At 41.9% G+C, this 19,602-nt stretch overlaps 1 protein-coding gene across 7 annotated transcripts in view; it reads left to right on the plus strand.

Annotated features, from left to right (window-relative positions):
• LOC125761657 (uncharacterized) overlaps positions 1 to 19,602 on the plus strand; it is a 173,576-nt gene that overhangs the window by 36,253 nt on the left and 117,721 nt on the right. Inside the window, exons 1-2 of one of the 7 annotated variants that reach the window (XM_049422985.1) lie at positions 10,807 to 12,204; positions 17,601 to 18,325. In XM_049422985.1, coding sequence (XP_049278942.1) covers positions 17,809 to 18,325 — 517 coding nt within the window. In that variant the 5' untranslated portion in view covers positions 10,807 to 12,204; positions 17,601 to 17,808. Of the gene's footprint in view, positions 1 to 3,873; positions 4,208 to 10,802; positions 18,326 to 19,602 lie in introns of those variants that run through there. The other 6 variants (XM_049422984.1, XM_049422987.1, XM_049422988.1 and 3 more) reach the window with 6 other exon arrangements.

A 19,602-nucleotide genomic window follows, 5' to 3' on the forward strand; every position in this document is an offset into this window, starting at 1 on the left:
GACCGAAAGGCATTCTTAGAAATTCAAAGAGTCCAAAAGGTGTGGTTATTGCGGTTTTATATATATCTTCCGAAGCTACGGGAATTAGATGATATGCTTTGATTATGTCTAGTTTGGAAAAAATTGAACAGTTATGGAGATTCATCGCAAAATTTTGGATATGTGGGATTGGGTATCGGTTAGGAATAGTAACTGCATTCAACTGACGATAGTCCCCACATGGCCTCCAATCATTGTCAGTTTTAGCCACCATATGTAGAGGCGATGACACTTGCGACGAAGAAGGCCGGCAGATGCCCAATTCCAGCATATGTTGGAATTCAGCGTGGGCAGCCTTATGCCTAACTGGGTCCAATCTTCTGGGTTTTGAACTAGGTAGTTGTCCATTGGTATGAATGTGATGAACAACGCTATGCCCAATCGGCTTGTTGAAATCCGGGGGATCCATCAATGATGAAAACTCTTTCAACAAATCCGTGTATACATTATTAACAGAAAATAATTTGGGCGACGGAGTATCGACCTTGGCTATACTTGCTTTTGTGGACAGACTGGTGAGTGGATCCACCAACCGTTTGTTACGCAGATCAACCAATAGACCATATCGTTTGAGGAAATCTGCCCCAATGATCGGATGGTTTACTGCGGCAAGCACAAAAGTATGAGGAAAAGATCGCCGTAAACCAAGTGATACCTTCATGAACTTTACTCCAAAGGTTGGAATAGGAGTTCCATTTGCAGCAACCAGGATGTCACTGGATTTAGTCAAAACACCAAAAACGGAATTGGGAATTACAGACACATCCGCACCACTATCTATTAAGAAAGTTAATTTCGAAACCTCGTCATGAAGGAAAAGGCGGCATGAATATGGGAATTCACCAACAGATTCGACATCTGTGGACTTTATTTGTTTTTTGTCAGCCTTATGGGCTATAAAATTGCAAGGCTTAACGCATTTGGTCGCCTCGCTGCCATATCTCTTATGATACCAACACAAAGATTTTCCTTTCTCTCGCGAGGCACTACGATTGCGACTGTCTTTTCGCGGAACTGATCGAGTTCAAGCTCGTGAGACTTGCATTTTTCTTACTAGATTTTTTAGCTCCGATATTTCAGTCTGAAGGACTGAAATATCACTTGGATTAGTTTTTAAGGCACACGCGCTCACCGATGCGCCCTTTGACGCTTCCCAAATTTTATCGGCAATGGGCAATATTTCCGCTATGTTACTGTTACCCATAGAAATAATCGCAATCTCGATAGCTTTCGGTAAACGCCCTAACCATAAACGAAAAATCAACTTATCTGAGAATTCCGTTGAACCGGCCAGCTGCATCAACCGTCGATGAAAATCTGAAGGGCTGCTGTCTCCCATCTCGGCATTGTACAACAGCTTGGAGATCCGCTGCTCTTCGCTGATAGACAGGCGTTGCAACAAGGCGTCCTTCAGGAAGGTGTAACGATTCTGCGCTGGAGGATTTTGGACGATGTCGATCACTTTCTCGATGATTTCCGGCGACATCGCAGTCAGCAGATGAGCATATTTTGTACGATCCAATTTCGTACCGGCGTTCTCGAATTGGGCCTCCGCCTGTATGAACCAAGTATTTGGCGAGCTGGTCCAAAAGGGCGGTAACTTGACGGACCCGATCGCTTCGCGGCTAGTCTGAGGAAGTATGACGGATCCTCTAGCCGTTGGTTGAGGCGTCATCGGTGGCGTGACGACTCGTGCCTCATCGTAACAATCGAGTAGCGGAATGCTTTGCGTGGTTTGCTCTTCGTCGTTGTTCGTCGCCATGGTTTTGACCGGGGTTCTTAGCATCGATAGAACTTAAATCCCGAATATTCGACGACGGTGTAGTATCGGCGGCGCGGACTGCGCGTGGACTTCTCTGTGTGTGATGGACAACACGAGGAGAAAATGCCGATCTTGAGAGTGTGGTGGTGCGCCTTGGGATGGCGAGATAGTTTTTCACACAACACGCGCGTTTTACCGAAAAACACTATGCGAATAACTTTGCACAACACTCGTAAAAATGTCCACACTTTACACGACACTTCACTTGTACAACGAAACTTTTCACGCGGTAGCGAGGACTTTACGCGGATTTACGTGTATTTACATGTATTCACGTATTTATACATGTATTTACGTGTTTTTACTTAGCCGCGGACTGAGAAGGCGGGCAAGCGAGTGATGGTAATCAGGACTGTTGTAGGGCTCCGTTGAATCGTCTGGCTCCAGAGGATGATGAAAACCAACCGTAGAACGGACAATTAGGATAATTCCAATAAGGAATTCTGTAGCTCTTAAAAGAGCTTATAGAAGGTAACGTGAGTTCTAATAAGAACTATTTCTATTGTCCGTCTTTGGTTTCTTGTTAACTGTTGCTCGCTGGATCGAGTTTCGTCCAGGGAGGCGGATCCTCCAAAAGGGGCGTATCACGTCGGGGTCACCAATGAAGTGGGGTTGAATTTCTTTTTATTTTACAGAAATCGGGATCGGAGATCCTCACTCGCTGGCTTGCCAAAACCTTCTGGTCTTTGACCTGATAATTTGCCCTGCTTATATACTATTTGGTAGCGCTCGCTAAATGCGCGAAGGTGATCCGTTTTGATGCACGAACCTGATCCGTTTTGTTTCTTTGGTTGAAAATAGCGTGGATGCTACAATTTATTATTGAATTTGATGTTAACAATAATTTGAAACGTGTTTCAGTTAACAGTCGTAGCTGCAATTTTCTACCAACACAATACCATGAAGAGCTTATTTACATATTTGTTGTGCTATTGATACATACAACAAACAAAATAGAGCCATGAACAATGTGAGCCAATGGAATGATTCGGTCCGAGAAACTTCCGAACAGCTGCAAAAACACTAATAAATAATGACTTTAAAACATAGCATTTTACAACTTGACACTCAGTTAAGCGTTTGATTTTTTTTTTATCGAAATCTAGTTAAAGTTAAAAAAAAATAGCGTATGATAAAACATCTTACATAAAAACATCCATGAACGTATTATGTAAATTATGTACATATGTACATATTATGTAAATCTCAACAATGTTAAAAAAAATTCTTAACGCAAGAAGGCTTGCTTTTTATTTCCAGTCCTTGCCAAGTTGTCCTTAATGGTTGAACCTGTTGCTGGTATTCCACGCATTAATTATTTAATGTTAGCTTCTATTGGTGTTACGATCACCAAGTGTACTATTTCGCACGAAAAGTTTGACTAATTAATATGCTTCCATTAGCTGCGGCATCGTTAGCGTAACGTTAATTTCATGATTCAGTCCCGGTACCACTTCCAAACCTACACAGTGTTAACATACTAGGAAGGGTCAAGGAAGCATCATATTACTTCATGCTTTAGCCCATTATAATCATAGCACAGTGCACTGGGGTACCGTACGAGAAGGATTGCATTGTGGCTCTATTCGTCTCGACGGTTCATATCTGGCAGCACTCAACGGCAACCGTGGAGACATTCCGAGTCACCAACTCCCAGGTCGATCATAAATGTGTCTCGGGCGTGAAAAGAACTCCACCTGCCGTCTGATGCTGTTTGCGTACAAAAGATGTTCACATGGTGGGTGCTTAGGGTGACATTTCGAGTGAATCGCATTCGTTTTACTTCGGCTGCTACTCGCGCCCGCCCGGTTCAAGCCAGTTCCACTTAACAGCCCTTGAGGGGAAGGTTCTCTTTTAATCTGCCGCCAGCCTTAAACCCAATGATGTGCTCGACCACAATGCTCGTACGGCGTTTACGAGTGCAATATACTTACCGTGCTAAATGATGATATATTTTAACAGCGTTTTTATTTATCTGGCCCCTTGGTTGGCTCTCTTTATTTTCATTTCAGTTTGCCAGTCGCAAGTGGCAAGTGACGGCTGCGAAAGACCGAGGCGCGGGAGAAATTAATTTCACACTCACCTGACCTGCTCATACTCGTCCCTACGCCGACAATTGCCGCGAGCAAACAGCGATATCGGTTCCGTCGGGCAGAGGGAAAATAAAACGTAACAGAAGAGAACCGTGCACTGCACATCGAAAGACAAAACAACAAAAACAAACTCCATCTTCAAGAATAACGCCTTTCACGACGTCGGCGACAAGCACGACGCACAAACAGTAACGAAAACATATCATCATGTTAGTGACATTGCTGAGAATTTTCCTCATCGTTTCCATTCTCGGTAAGTAAACAAGCTAAGCATTCTTTTGCAGGATTATTCTTTTGAAGGAAAGCATAACATTTGGCTAACCCGTAAGAAGGTAGGATGAGAGACTAAAAGTGTAAGTCATTCGCCCTGTCGAGCGGTTTGAAGGATATGTGGCCATCAAACCTTTGGCGGTTGCGAATGTCAAAGATGGTCTTGAATGGAGTGATAGGAAGGACGGTCCCGGTCTGGACGGTGGTTAGGTAAAATTGTGTACATGACCTTGAGCGGACATGTAACGGATACTATATGCTGGCTATTGCACGTCTTAAAAACACACCACATCGGTTATGTTTCATGCGAAAATTTCCCATAAAGCTTGAGATTCCTTTATTATATAAAAAAATCCTATAAAATACTAACATTAAAAAGCTTGTAAAAGCTTCCTTATATACGAAACTTTCTCTCAATTGCGTGCAATCCACAGAAGCAAACAAATCGTGAACCCGACACAGAAAGCTCCGTGAAATGCGCATGCGGCCAACTTGTTCGAACAATGAAGGTTATTTTGTTGCATGAAGCTTTTTCGAAATCATGTTTTTTGTTTAAGCTTTTCTCTAGGAAAGCTTTACCATTTTCCACAAAGCAGCTAAATTTCATACTATAGTACTTTCGGAAAAGCTTTTATTGCAAAAGCAGACCAGTGAAATGTATACGAGCTTGCAAGTCGATTTGAGCGGGAAATTGAACAAGCTTATGGTTGAAACTTTCGTTTTTCTCGTTACAATATTTCAAAGTACATTTAAAGAGCAAATTATTGACGGGAATCAATGTGTTGAAACCTTATGAAGTGCTGTTAATAAAGTCCCAACGACCTGTCAGTTTGTAGAAGAAAACCAAAGAAAGGACGCATAGTAGAAGAGAGTATATAAAATCCAAAGGTTGAGGGTTATTCTACGATCAAATATGACAAGGAATAAATATCAGTTTGGCGCACATAGTAAAACGCTGATTTCCGTATTGGCAATGAAGGACTTGTAAGTAAGCAAAGTCCGAAATTTTTTGACAATATATTTACAACCACTGTACTGTATATCGTCTTCAAGAAAACACATATATATTCTTTTGATGTCGTGTAATTCATTTATTTCTTATTGTCCGTAGGAAAGAGCACTATTTTTAAATTAATTACTTATTTTTTCATCAATCTCGTAAAAGGAGGCGCCTGGTCATTTAAAAAAATGCATAATGGAGACGCATGGTTCTTATTAACATCATTATGAATATCAAAGAAAACAAAAATTTCGATGGAAAATCAATTGCTAATCAACAAATAGCATAATTAACCAGTAAATAGAGATTTGTTGTTAATATTGTTATGTTTATTACTTGTTTATGATTTCGTTTATAATAAATCTATGTACAATGATCCAGTGAGATGACACCACCTACATTAACACCTCGTCTAAACTGTTTGCTTGTGTAACATCGTTCCATAAATATTGGTCACATTTTTCAACTGTGAGGTAGCAAACCAGAAATGAAAAAGAAATCAACATAACAATACATTACACTCAATTTAACACACACCCAACTGTATCACTTTTGGCTAAAGAATGTGTCGCCTGTTCCGTGCGGTGAGTGTGGCTAGGAAATGGAAATGGCATGCAAACTCCGATGAGCTACGACAACACACCTTTCCGATGTTTATTTCGTCTACAGTTTTCACCACCACCACCAACCACACTGGGCAGAGTCGTAGGAATGAATAATTGTGCAGTTTTAAAACATCGCGTTCACATCGCCAGTCACCGAACTGTGTACCGTGACGCCATTACAGGTTGTTTCCGGTGTACCACCACAACGGTCTTACATCCGACGAAACAAACAATCCTTACGATGCTATGTTTCACGCTCTGCCCAGCAGTAAGGCGGTCAATGGCAGCTACACGAAAAAGAGCTGCAAAACATCTACAGACTCTAGTGGTTGCAAATGTAAATGTGTGTGATTAAATTATAATAAGCCTTTTGTGCACCGTGGCTACCCACAGGTTCTACCCCGTGCCGGTGAATGGTTCGCATATGGTAAGTGAACCCCGGAACCGGCCAATGATTTACTTACCCCTGATCAACGATTTTTAATGGTGCTCCACATTCGCCATGTTTGACACAGGAGCCATACCGAATATGGTTCCATATTTTGTGTCTTTTTTTTCGTTTGTACTACAAACTACACGGAAAACATGACAACTCACTTCGTTCGGATTTAGTTGAATCGTGTATTTGGAATTATGTGACATTTTCTTGAAAAGTTTACCATTTTATCCTTTTGTTGTTTCGCTTGGAAGAGAGGGGAAGTTTTTTTTTGTTCATAATAGACCGTTGGGTGTTTCTTTTGTTGCTATATTTGGATGCAATTTTTTCTTCTTTCATACATTTTTTCCAAACAAATTCTAGAAAACTTCATCCAAACTCCGAAAAATGTTTAGCTGACTGCAAAGGATAATAGGAGCATTTGTGTTGTTTCTTTCTCACTCTTTTTATATATCTTCTGCTCTCTCTCTCTCACACTATCTCTTCTCTTTGTCTATGATCACATTTCAAACCATTTACGATCATCAATGTGGAACGATTTCATTATTTTCGTCTCAATTGATTGATAATCAGCATATTATGTATGGCAACTGTCCTCCGGATTTGTGCAACCGAATCCTTTCTATTCTTTCCATTCTGTTTTCCACTCACTGCATACCAATCGATTCGCATTCTCTGCCGCCGCACCCTTACCCTTAGGCTGGGTATGCATTGAAAGTACGGTGCAATTCAAAATTAAGATTTCATTTTTTCCCCCGTACATCGTTCGACCTTTATGTGATGCATTTACAAAAGGATGGCATGGAAGGATAAAATGGCATCGGGATAGATTAGTTCGAATTAGTGCAGCGAAATGAGCATCGATTGGTACGGCCTGCTTCAGTATCGGTTTCCGTCACATGGTTCGATGTCCTTGCGGGTAACCGTACCGTGCTTGCGGGACCGTATTCGTCCAGCTCGAACGAGTGTGCCAACTAATCGATAGATGATCCATTATTTAAAGACGCTCCTGAAATAGCTCACCGGATTGTTTTACCGGAAGTGGTCGTTGCGGTTGAGAAGCTGTTGAGATGGAGATGTTTTTTTTGTTTGAAGTTTTCAGAACGTTTAGAATTAAATTAAATTGTTAAACCGAAAAACATTACGATATAAATTTAATATTCATATTTTTAAAGTATAACGTGTTTTGTAAACAAAATATGAATTATATTAGAATAAAAGTTTTAAGTCAATTTATACCTTTTTTGAAAAACAAAAAACAAAAGATATTTTACAACACTCCTATCAACTTTTCTCTAATCATAACCCGTCATGCAAGGCTGCTGGCAAGATATCTAACTACCACAGACAGCCATAGTGACATTGACACTCTCACTGTCCTGGCATAGAACCGCCACAAAAGCGCGAGACACCACGATCGCTAGAGCTTAGTGAGGATAAAGTCAACTTTACGATTGCCTCACGGGATTTGTAGGAAACGAACTGAAAACTCCCCGTGCTGACCTGTCACTCCCCGGTCTAAGCAACGGATTACTGAACATTTCATCGGTCCGCGATTCGTTGGTCAAGCTGCAAGTTTTTCTTTCCTCTTTCTACCAACTACCAACCGTACCGTCTGTACCGTGCGACTCTGCGAGTGAGTGAATGTTTTTTTTTGCATTTCATTGTTTATTTCTCGTAGGCTTAAATAGGTAGCACGTTAATTGGCCACAGTTGTAAACCCGGGTGTACGGTCCGGGTCCGACATGGCAAAACACTTCATTTTTTGGCAACATCAACCATCCATTACGTGCCACTTTGCTTACCGTCCGCAAAAGCGCACACTAAGCTGGGAATTATCATTATCCCTGTGTCAGGAGTTTTGACGAAGCTGTATGGTCACTTTGCTCTTTGGCAGCGGTATTCTTTATCTCACCTCTGACAGATACCAGCCGGCAAGTTAAAGGGAAAGATTTAAATGCAATCGCTAGATGATTAGCAATGTACTGCGTAAGCTGTTTTCCTGGAGTTTTGATACCGCTGGAGACGAGTCTAACGATTTTAAGTTCTTACAATCGTGGCTTACACTCTGGCATCACAAACCCGGTGGGGATGACGTTTAATCAGGTGAAAAGTTATCAGAATCCGTCTATGGACTTCAATAGGGAAGGAAATGAAATGAATCAGCCATAATAAAACTGCACAAAGATTCTAATGTTTTCTCAACGAAACGTATGAAAAACGATGACACATTTAAACTTAACTTTTTCGTGTTGGTTCCGGAAAAAAGTTTCCACACATCTTGCAAGTAGTCACTTTACCATACCAATGTTTATGGTGTTGATACCTTTCTTCAACAAGCTAACGGATTACATGCATAAAAATCCCATCAAAATAGATTTTAAATTCTTTCGAACTTTCAAACTTTTCCTACACTCCCTCCTTAACCGTCCTTAACACCGCAACGAGCTGTCGGACGAATATAGGTTTGGCACCGGAATATACGGGTCAAACTGTTGAAAACGCGAACGACATGGCAACGAATTCTTCATGTCGCGCGATAAGAGCATTGCTGTATTTCCACAAACAAGTTTCGAGCATCTCACCCACTCTCAGTGTGCACAGTGCACTCTCCAGAACGAGTTAAGATTTATGGTAAGTTTCAGTATCACCCTACTTTTCGGTCTTCAGGTTTGGTGCACTGGCGCTACACGGTACTACAACGGGACTGTTCATGTGTTTATGTGTATTGCCACCGTACACCGTACATCGATGTCGCATGTCCCTGGAATAGCTTATTCCCCGTACCTTGCACTCCCTGTAACTGCACGCGACATCTAACATCTTGTCTCGCTTTCATATAATCCACGCGTTCGATGCATTGCTGTGTGTTGAGAGAGGGCAGGTTGCAAAAGAATTCTACGACAAGTTTTACTTACCATCAGGAGCCAGCCCAAACATAGCCAGCGTTTGAGGGGAGGAGGATGAAAAAAAAACGTTACATCACTTCTAAGTGACCGTGGTTTGGGGCAGGTTATGAAGCAATGGCCGTCGTGGTCCGGTGAGACAAAGAAAGAAAAAGTTTCTGCCGAATCAAACGAGGAATGGGAGCGAAAATGACGCGAAAAGGGGGACGCATGAAACATTTGGACACCATCAACCATCCGTCAGGCACAACGTACCTCCAAGTGCCCGTCGACCTTCGTCCCATTTGTGTCCTTGTACGCAAAAGCAACACCAACGGTACTGAAAGCGTCTTTTCTTAAGCTAATATCATTCTTTTCTTCCCGTGCGCAAACGAAGGTTTCGGGGCGGTGTAACGCAAATGCATAAATTTTCGCTCCACACGCAACCTGCAACACTGTGTGCAGTCTCTGCAAGTGTGTGGCGGTTTCGTTGTAATACCGACGGCGATACCGTTTCTGGACGGGTCTGTTTGCACCGTCCAGGGTAGCTAATGGAGAGCGATATGAATTGTTGGAGCTGGTAAGATATTTGTCGAGATGCCTTGGAAAGCTTACGAGGGCTAGAAGTATGGCGCCCGATCGTGGTACACGGTGGGAAAGGCAACCGTGCCCAAGAGTATGGTCCGAAATGGTCTGGAAAAGTTGACTAATGAAGCTTTATGATTTGAAGGGATGGGAATATGGTTTTATTTTCATAGCTGAAATATGAAGTTTATTTTTGTATTTAGGAATATTATGCAACAATTAATCTTACTACGTTGACGGTGTATTAGAAATGTTTAATAAAAATTAATAAAAATAAAATTTTAAGAAAATGTATTTTTGTTCCTGGGAAATATTAGCGGAAAATATTTAAAATACTATCTATTTATACTATATATAATACTATAAAAAACTGTCTTATATAGACGAGCATGTAGAATGCATATTTTGTTTTTACCAAAAACGTACCATGTATTCGATGTTTGAACGATAAACATTGTTATTTGTTACATTGTTAAACAATGTTATTTTTTCAGTAATTAACTCTTCCATGCCCAAGGGAAACATTTTTCCCATCTACAAAAATCGTTACCAATTGTTCAATTATTATAGTATCAATATTTTTTGAACGAAATATCAAAATTAAATGTCTATCATAGGCGGCAAATGTCTTTCTGAACGAATAAAAAAATAAAAACTATAAAATTTTATTGCGCCAAAAACACATACATGTATGTTGTGCAACGTCCATTTGTGCTTCATAAGTGCACGTAATTCATGAGTGCACGAGGGCGGCCCGGTGGTGTTTGTGATAAACGGCGCCGGTCTACACGGCAGGACCGGGTTCAAATCCCATCCGGACCGTTCCCCCGTAGCAAGGACTGACTATCCGGCTACGTGGTAAAATAAGTCTAGTAAGCCAGAAATGGCCGGCGTGACCTGTAAGGTCATTAAAGCCAAGAAGAAGTGCACGTAATTGTTTCGTGGAAAACCATAAATATGTATGTATGTATTTCCCTTTTTTGTCACGTTTTATAAGATAATTTGTATTAGAAAGCAAAATAAAAAATACCGATATGAAAAACCAAATTCGTAGTTTATTTACTACGCTCCATAGTCCATAAGGAATTTTTTTCCATTGAATTATAGAAATCTTACACATGTTGCTATGTTTTTCTGTTGATATTCTCTTATTTTACACCCCCAATAGCTAAAATATTGTGTAGTATTGGCATTTTTAGTCTTTGTTAGCTTATGGTCCTGAAGGGGTTCAATTGTTTTTTTTTGTGCTACAACGAAATGCCAATGAATACCGCAAACGCAGTTTTTTTCAATGTTTCGGAACTAAAAAAAAATAAATGTAAGATTTTTTTTTTAAAGAATTGTTCTTACTCTTGAATGCCTGTACTCTTTCTAATGTATACGGCCTTTCTCAAAATCGATTTAAAGGTCTCTTTTAACATGAAAATAAAATAATAATAAAACATGCATATTAATTTCCTATTAAGATGCAAATGAAAATATATTAAATATGATGTAAACACAAAAATACAAAATTTAATGGTTGATTATCCAATGCAAATATTAACAGTTAATAAAAGCTCTTAAACTATCATTCTTCATCTCAATTAGCACGAATGTTTCTACGAACTCTACTTCAGACAGTCAACCTTTCACGTATGATCGATGGGGTCAAGTTTTGTTTTATCGCACATTTACTTTTCGCCCCATTTCGTATCGCCTTCCACCATACGAATCTTTATCGAATTTTTCTTTCGTTGCACCACCGGCGTTTCATCCCATCCATGCCCAGGTAAGGGTAATAAATCCCATTCAAGAATATTTAGCAGTGTAATTGTCGTGACCGTTTTAGTACAGGACCGAAACCCGAACCCATAGTACCGTACCCGATGCACGCGGGTGAAATTTTCCGTGGTCTGTTAGTCTGTGAAAACCATCCGTCTGTCTCGCTCTTTACACGCAAAAGCTTTCAATTTCCCCAGCCTGTGGTTGTGGGGAAAAGTTGAAACCGAACCGAGTGTTCGGTGTTCGTTCTGCTAAAAGCACAAGAAAAGCTTCAACCATGATGCTTCGTGCCGTGATCGGTTAATGTTCGGGAAATTGTTTTGGTTTCCTGCGTCTTCTCACCAACCCGCTGGCATGGGGTTTCCCCTTGATGGATTCAGTACGTAAAACCAGCATCAAGCCAAAAGCCCTCGAAGGCAAACACAAACGATACCCGAACGTTTGTTTTGGTGCGATCGAAAGCCGACGGGAAGCAGAACCGGAATAAGAGAGTGTGTGTGTGTACGGTTTGAAGGTAGGAATACTACCCGAAGGAACTGGCCCGGTACCACGTAATCCAACAGCCATCGGTTTGGAGTCAGTTGCGAAAGGACCGTTCTAAGTGACGTGAGCCGAAAAAAGTGCCAGTCCGTTCTATCGTTCTAGCGTGTGCGTGGCAAAGTTTTTTTTGCAAATTGCTTCGTCCACCATTTTTTAACCCAACTGGTATCTCGTTTGCTCTTGGCTTCGTCCGTTTGAAATCAGCTTCAGCTTTGCTTCAATACATCGTGGTGCATTTTGCATTGCGAATGCATCGTACCGTACACATACACACACCTAGCGAGGAGGATGGGATGGGAAAGTGCAAGTGCAGTGTGTTCGTGCAGTGGGCCTGGTGGTTTTCGCTTGGCTGAAATGGAATTCGTTGCCAAGTGGATCGTACGTGCAGTTGCGATATAATTACTATACAAGCCGAACCGCAGTGAAGCAAAATGGTGGTGATGGAAATAGGGGCATTCGGTGATTCTGGCCGTGCAGGCCAGATACACAACCAAATAATATTATAATGTTTGTTTGCTTTTGCTACGATTGATTTTCGACGGTGTGAATTACTGTAATGGATAGTGTAGTGAAAAGGGGCAGAAATTTATTAACGCAATGAAATTAAACACATCGCTTCGTCGCTCACCAGGAAAGCAGTAACGAAACGAGGGAACAAACGTTAACAAGAGACTAATGATATCATTTGTTGTCAATTATACCTTCTGTTATTAATAAATGGCGTGATATTTCCGTAAAGTATCTGAACAAGAAATAGCATAGTTCCAATATCATCGTTACAACTTTACTACCAAACAGTTCGTTGAACGAATTCTTTTAGGTTTTGCCCAAGTCTCGGGCAATATACAGACGAAAAGTAGAACACCACGAAGGTCTAAAGCCAAGCCCCCAACATTAAATCCATAAAAAAAAACTTCTCCATGACTCACACACATAGGAATACATCGTTCAATTTGGTGTTGTTCGAGAATAATTTCGCGTGCCGAATAGTGCTGCGTGGCTCTACCAAGTCGTTGCGATATGTCTTTTCGCACGCAAAACACCTTTCCCCACCAACAACCAACGGGGTGGTTTATCGAAAAGGCGGCGAATTCGAAATACGAAACGTCCTTCCACCTTCTGCATCGCCCCAGGAAAGCTGTCTTCATGCTGCCAACTTTTGGAGCGACAGCGTTCGACGAACGTTTGATGCGTCCTGGAAGTGCATTTGCTATCTCCTTAGGGACGCTCAATGATGATTGAGTTGTCCTTCAGTTCCGTAGTAATGCAATTTCATTCTGCTACATAGTGTGCGCACGTGTGTGGGTGAGTGTGCTTCAGCAAGAACACGGCACGAAGTGTGAAGAATAAATTACTCAACGCACTTTCGCTCGCAACGCTCCTGGAGCCGGGCGTTTGATTGGGAGGAATTTTAATTGCATTCTTGAGGGATTGCATCGGTGCGAGATTAGATCGATACAAGGACGATGTGATCGTGCAATGTTCCGCGTGAAACCTGATGCCATGCAAATACAGCGCGCGTATGTCTCTGCAAACACAGCTGCCACGATGGGACAGGAATTCGCTGTTGCGTTCCGTTTTTGTAACGCCACTCGGTTTGACACTTCGGTGCGTTCAGACTTTTCGGGTGCTGCTTCTTCCAAGGACGTACGCTTCGCAGGTACGTTCGCGAAAACGTGCAGCCTTTAGCCGTAGGCACCAAAGGCGAGCGTTTCGTGCTCGTCGAAGATAATTAGTTTATTATTCTAATTTGAACTTTTCGAGGCTGGCCAAACAGGCGACGCGCGCGCCAAACTGTGGCAGCTAGCAGTAAATAAGACGAAACAGAAAATGAAGGACATGGCCATGCCGGGAGCATTGGCAGCTACGTTCTACGTTTTGGGGTGGCTTATTTAAAGTCGAGCTAGTGTTTTTTTTTCTTCTCTTTTACCGCTACAAAATCACGGCAACAAGCATCAGAAATCATGAAAATTGAGTTAAAAGGAAAATACTTTTTAGGACAGAAAGGAAAAAAGAAACACAAACTTTTCTGCCGTTTGCCTGCTGCGAACGTAAAGCAGCGCACCCCGCGAAACAAGGAAATCGTTTTCTGTTTTTCAGAAAAATTTCCCTCATTAAATCAGCGTCATCTAGTTTGTGATGTTTCGGTTCTGTTTCTCTCTCTCTCTCTCTCTCTCTCTCTCTCTCTCGCGTCTAGTTTTTGTGTTTAATTTCTTCTACGTAACGTGTTTCTGTCGTCCGTAAACTAATTGAGTGTCAACGGGAGTAGTGTTGAACAGTGTCGGGTGTCAACGATCAAACGACATTCGCGTTTTGGTTGTTTGTGTTTTGTCCAAAAAAGTTTCTCTCCATTTCTGCCGAACGATGTACGACGCGACGGATTGATGGTTAACTCATTTTTGATTTACGTACCGTCGTTTGTGTAGAACGCGGGCTCGCACCCGTGTGGGAAATCGGAGATCAATCGAGTCAATCGTCGAATTAGTGCACTGCTTCTTGTCCGTAGCAACCGAATGCAAATCGCCTGGCATCGATAGCGGACCGGACGACGATCGGTACGAAACGGTTTCCATTTCCCGGAGGCGTTTTTCTCTTTCATTCTTTCGTTGCATGACGTGAAAATTACATTCGTTTGTCCGTCAGTCATACAACTGCACTGTCCGGGGTTTTGCTGATGAAGGAATCGATTAAACCATGCGATCGGTTGTGAAAGTTTCGCTGAGAGCAGCGTGCATGAATTTGCATCAAAGTGTTGCAAATCAGAAGATAAGAAAAAAAAAATCTGTGTCATCGGTGAACAGTTTTTTGTTTTGTTTTGCGTTTTGTCCCTACGTTCAAGAGTGCAATGGTGCATAACTATCGTTTTAATCGAGCTGTACGAGCACTGAGTTCCGATCTGATGATGGTGGTATTGGTATTGAAGCGTGGTGCAACACTCCACCGTCGAATGAAGGGACATTTGCAAAATCCACAATCTGTTTCCTGGCGACCAGTTGAGACGAGTTTGGCTCTAAAGCAGTTCGCACTCATCAAACGATTTTTTTTCCACCCCGGTTCTGTGCTTTTCCTGCAACGGGCAAAGAGAAAGTTTATATCTTTGATGTTTCAAGAGTGTAGCGAACAGAACCATTTGGATGGGTTTCAAAAACTAGGGGAAATTTAATAAACAGCTTCAATGCACACAAAGCACGCAAGTGACAGGTTGGATGTTTTAGAATGCTTTACAGCGATGATGAGTGCCGTAGTGTATCTAGTGAAGCTATACATTTAAAAATAAAGTTCTAACTGTAGAAATTGCCTCTATCTGTGAAAGTTTATTAAGCAAATAGTTCATAAATGGACGTGAATATTGCGAACAATTCCAGTGAAATAGTTAAAAGCCCTTCCCGTATCTTTAAATTCAGGACAAACAGAAATAGGCGAGAAAATAACGTGGTAAAAGTAGAAAGTGCTGCTAAAATTCCATTAGGCTAGTTTTATATTTTGCATATGCGTGTATGTGCGTGTGTGTATGTGTGTTTCAATTCTGGATAGGGTTTTCGGAAAAGCTTATCGATGGAAAAGTGTGGCCCATATTTCATTCCCATTTGCTGTCCACACGAGCGAATGTGCAAGAGATTTTCACATTGCTTTTTTTCACCCACTTCTCGTTAAAGGCCTCCAAAAAATATACACTGTGCGTGTGTTTGTGTGTGGGACCGTCGGTACACTACACAGCAAGCACAGTGTTGTGCTACCATTACCTATCGAGGGCTTCACATCAGCCCCATAAAAACAAACTACCCACAAAATTGCGAACCACCTCACACCTAGCACGGCACGTGCAAACCCCCTTGTGAGGGAAACAAAACAAAAAAAAAGGTTGGTTTGAGGTTGATTTTGATATTTCCCAGCGGTAAGCTCCCACAAAATGTGGCCAATTTGCAGCCCGTGGTCCGTGGGCGGCTGGGTCCCGAGAACCGTATCTATTGCGGGGTATCCTTGCCACGAATGCAGGTCAAACCGGAACGGAACATGCTGGAGGCGTAGGCATCAAAACATATTGCACTACTCCACTACTGGACGCTCCATGCGTGAATGTGTGTATGTGTGTGTGTGTGTGTGTGTAGGTGCCCTCCGGCATTGGTGTCTGCGGTATTGTCAGCCTATGTGTACGCGTGTCCAAGTTGGGATTTTTTTCTCCATGTTTTTTTTGTGCAATGTATGAAGCACAGTTTGTATCCTCTGTTTTTTGTTGTGGGAGATGGAAGATTTTCCGCGCTTCATTAAAGTTTCACTCCATTAAATGCGTTTATCACTCAGCAGAAGGCGAAAAGCTGACAGTGGTTGGCCAAAGTGACAAATAAAAAATAAACCCACTGGAGGATATCACGCACAGTTGATATTAGGGTGGCATTTTCCACGCCCCCACCATTTTGGCCGACTGACCCGAAGCTGTCAGCTAGTTGTTTTTTCAATTTGTTTTATTTTGTGTTGTTGTTGCGGAACTTCTAAAAAGCTCTTTTTCTTTTTGCTAAAAACAATTTAACCGATAAATTGAACGAGAGAAAGACGCATGGTGGTAGGTGGTTCTAAAATGACGCAAACTTGACTGTCTTTTATTGGTGTTGGTGCAACCACCATTTTGAGTAGGTATCTGATTTTTGCAGATTAAACCCCATTCTGTCAGATTGTTGGAGGTTTCCATTTTTTTTCCCACACTTCTGTGGAGTACTGAGAAGTTACGAAAGCAACACGGTAACACGGTTAAAAAACATCAATATTACCATGCTGCCTGACCTTCCGAATTCTCCACAGGGTGCGTCTTTTATGTGCTACTCACAGCTTACCCCCACTGGTTTGTGTTTGGCAGAGACGAAGGTCCGCTTGCAATCAACGTAAAAGTTATATGTTGGTCCTTCCGTTTGCGTGCTATTAGTATAAGCGGCCACATTTCATATGCTGCTGGTGCTGCTCGGATGGATCACTAGCGTCGATCTCGGTGCTCAGTATAATGAGCGCGTGGCGAGAGTTGCGTAGTTAATCTCCCGAAAACCGAAAGGACCTTAAAATGATGAAACGAAAGAAGGAAGTGATGGGGAGGTTTGAAGCCGTATCATAACACGGGGCAGTAGGGTGGAATATTATTTTTAATGCGTCCACTAAGGGCAGACCATTCAGGTCGCTGGTTCTGGGTTGGAAGTAACCTTGAAACGCTTCGTTCATGCGACCTCCCAAAAACAACCAAATCTAAACGTTCTCAGGAAAGGTTATTGCTTGCCCGCAGGGGGTTTCTTCCACCGTAAAGGAAGGTCCGATGCTTAGAGTGGCGGCCGGACGCATTTGTTCACTCCCGTACGTTCTATTAATTAACTTTCACCGTAATGGTAATGGCCTTTCGTGTAGGACGTGTTTTATTTTTATGCTATCGACCACGAGGTTAAGCCTCGTGCCCATGCTGTCTAGCTAGATTTTTCTGTCGGTCCGAAATTTTGCCCAGAAATTTGTACCCAAAATGGGAAGGGAAAATTGTTCGTAATCCGTTCGTCATCGTTTTGTCTACGTTTTACACCTTCCGATAGCAAGGAGAAGCAAAAGTGTTTGTGTGCAGCGTGCTTTTATACATGTATTTGTATGGATGTGTGTAGCAGTGAGGGTGTGATAATATAATCACTAGAGCCATAACCGTGCGCTGCGCCAACGTGTGTATGTGTGCGTGTGTGTGGAAAAGCGTTCCGCAGGTTTTTGCCGTAGAATGTGCACGCATCGAGTGAAAAAGCATCGCGAAAAATGAGATCCAAATGTAACGTCCACCGGCGGCAGCGGTTAGCAGCATCGACGGCAAAGGACCAGGCTGGGTGGGATACAGTTGGTGAGGAGAATGGACGCACAGGTAGGCGTCCCGCAAGGACAAGAGTTGCCGGTCCACGACGGATGTCGCTCGGTGCGGCAATGCTGCTGGTCATAGTGTTAGGTCCAGCCCTAGATGTACGCCAACGGCCGAGTACGAGCGTTAGTGGGAGCGAATTTCCCGAGCGTGAATGCTGCGATCCAGTTTATCCACCGATGCCCGACCCGGAACCGGTCCCGGGTCCGGCCTACCCAACGACGACGATTTCCACCTCCTCCTCATTCCAGACCGGCCAGAGCGGGATGGGGGGCGGTGGGTTGCTAGGTGGTGGTGGCGGAATCGGAGGTGCCGGGGGAGGATCCACGGCGGTAGGGAACGAGCTGGGCGGTGGCCTGATCGGAACGGGTTCCGGTAGTCAACTGTCATCCTCGCGACCGATGCATATCGGCTACTCCGGTAAGTATACGGTGCGGAAAAGAATTCATAGTATGTGTGTAGGAACGTCTTCATTTTCTTTGGTGTTCCATTCAGATCGATAAACATGCAGAGGTTAGGATGTTTGTGTGTTTTTACACACCTTCACAACAACATTGTCTTATTATTTGTTAAAATGTCATGTGACACGAATGGGGAATTGTTCGATGTACGAAAATATATTTGAAATATGAAATGATTCAAAAATAAGTTAATAGCATTAATTTGAATGCTTTAGAAATTTAGCTACATCGAGCTGTTTTGAAAGCCGCTTTTTTGAACATTTCTGGAACTACATATGTGATTCCTCTGATATTGCTTTTAGAAACCAATAAAAACAAACAAAACAAAATTGTGTAAAGTAAATCATTAATTTTCTGTAACAACCATATTTTCAACAAAGCAAGTTGTAGTTTGATGTCCAAAATTTACCCAAACTTGCAAATGTATTGTTTTATCCGACTAACCTATACCACTTGCCTTGTATTTTGTTAGTGAAATCACATTTCAGTTGACGTTGACATTTCATCACATTGACGTGTATGTTATTCTTTACTAAACACTAATCCAGACTTAACTCTGAAGTTAAATTTGCATTCTGATTGAGATGTTTAAGAGGATTTAGGATAGGATTTTACACCATTTTTTTAATAAAGTTTGCACTTTATAGTGAGACCTATCCAATTTACGTAAGACTTTTTATCATTTGTAAAATCTTAGATTTGTAAGCTATTTCCTAACTGTCTAACTGTTTCAGGATTTCAATATATTCCGTGTTTTGCTTTCGTTTTTCTCTTCTTCGCTTTTTTTTTGTTTGCTATTTGTTTATTTAATTCATGTTTTTTTGTCTATTTGCCATTTTCTTTAAAATGCTCGTTTCTTATTTTTCTGTTCTAACCCTATCTACCTACTTCTTTTACTCACGGGATCCCTATTTTTTCGTTGTTAGTTTTGCTTAAGTTTGCTTAAGATATTAATTCTGTTTTAGTCCTAAGTTGCTTTCAATATTGTTAAACCTTTGGGGCCTACAATTAACATATTGGAAAAACAAATGAATTGAAAAGGAGACGCCTGGTCATTTTAAAATATTTTCGTAATGGAGACGCATGGTCATTCATACCATGCTTGGAATCAGTGATGTCAAACTCATTTTGGCTTGCGGACCGGTTTGCAAACCAATATTATCTTGCGGGCCAAGATTAGTCAGAAGGGGAGAGAAAAGTCGGAAGGACAAAAAATTCACCAGTTGTTTGGACTTC

This window comes from Anopheles funestus, chromosome 2RL, assembly GCF_943734845.2.
Source record: "Anopheles funestus chromosome 2RL, idAnoFuneDA-416_04, whole genome shotgun sequence".
In the NCBI taxonomy this organism is placed as follows: domain Eukaryota; kingdom Metazoa; phylum Arthropoda; class Insecta; order Diptera; family Culicidae; genus Anopheles; species Anopheles funestus.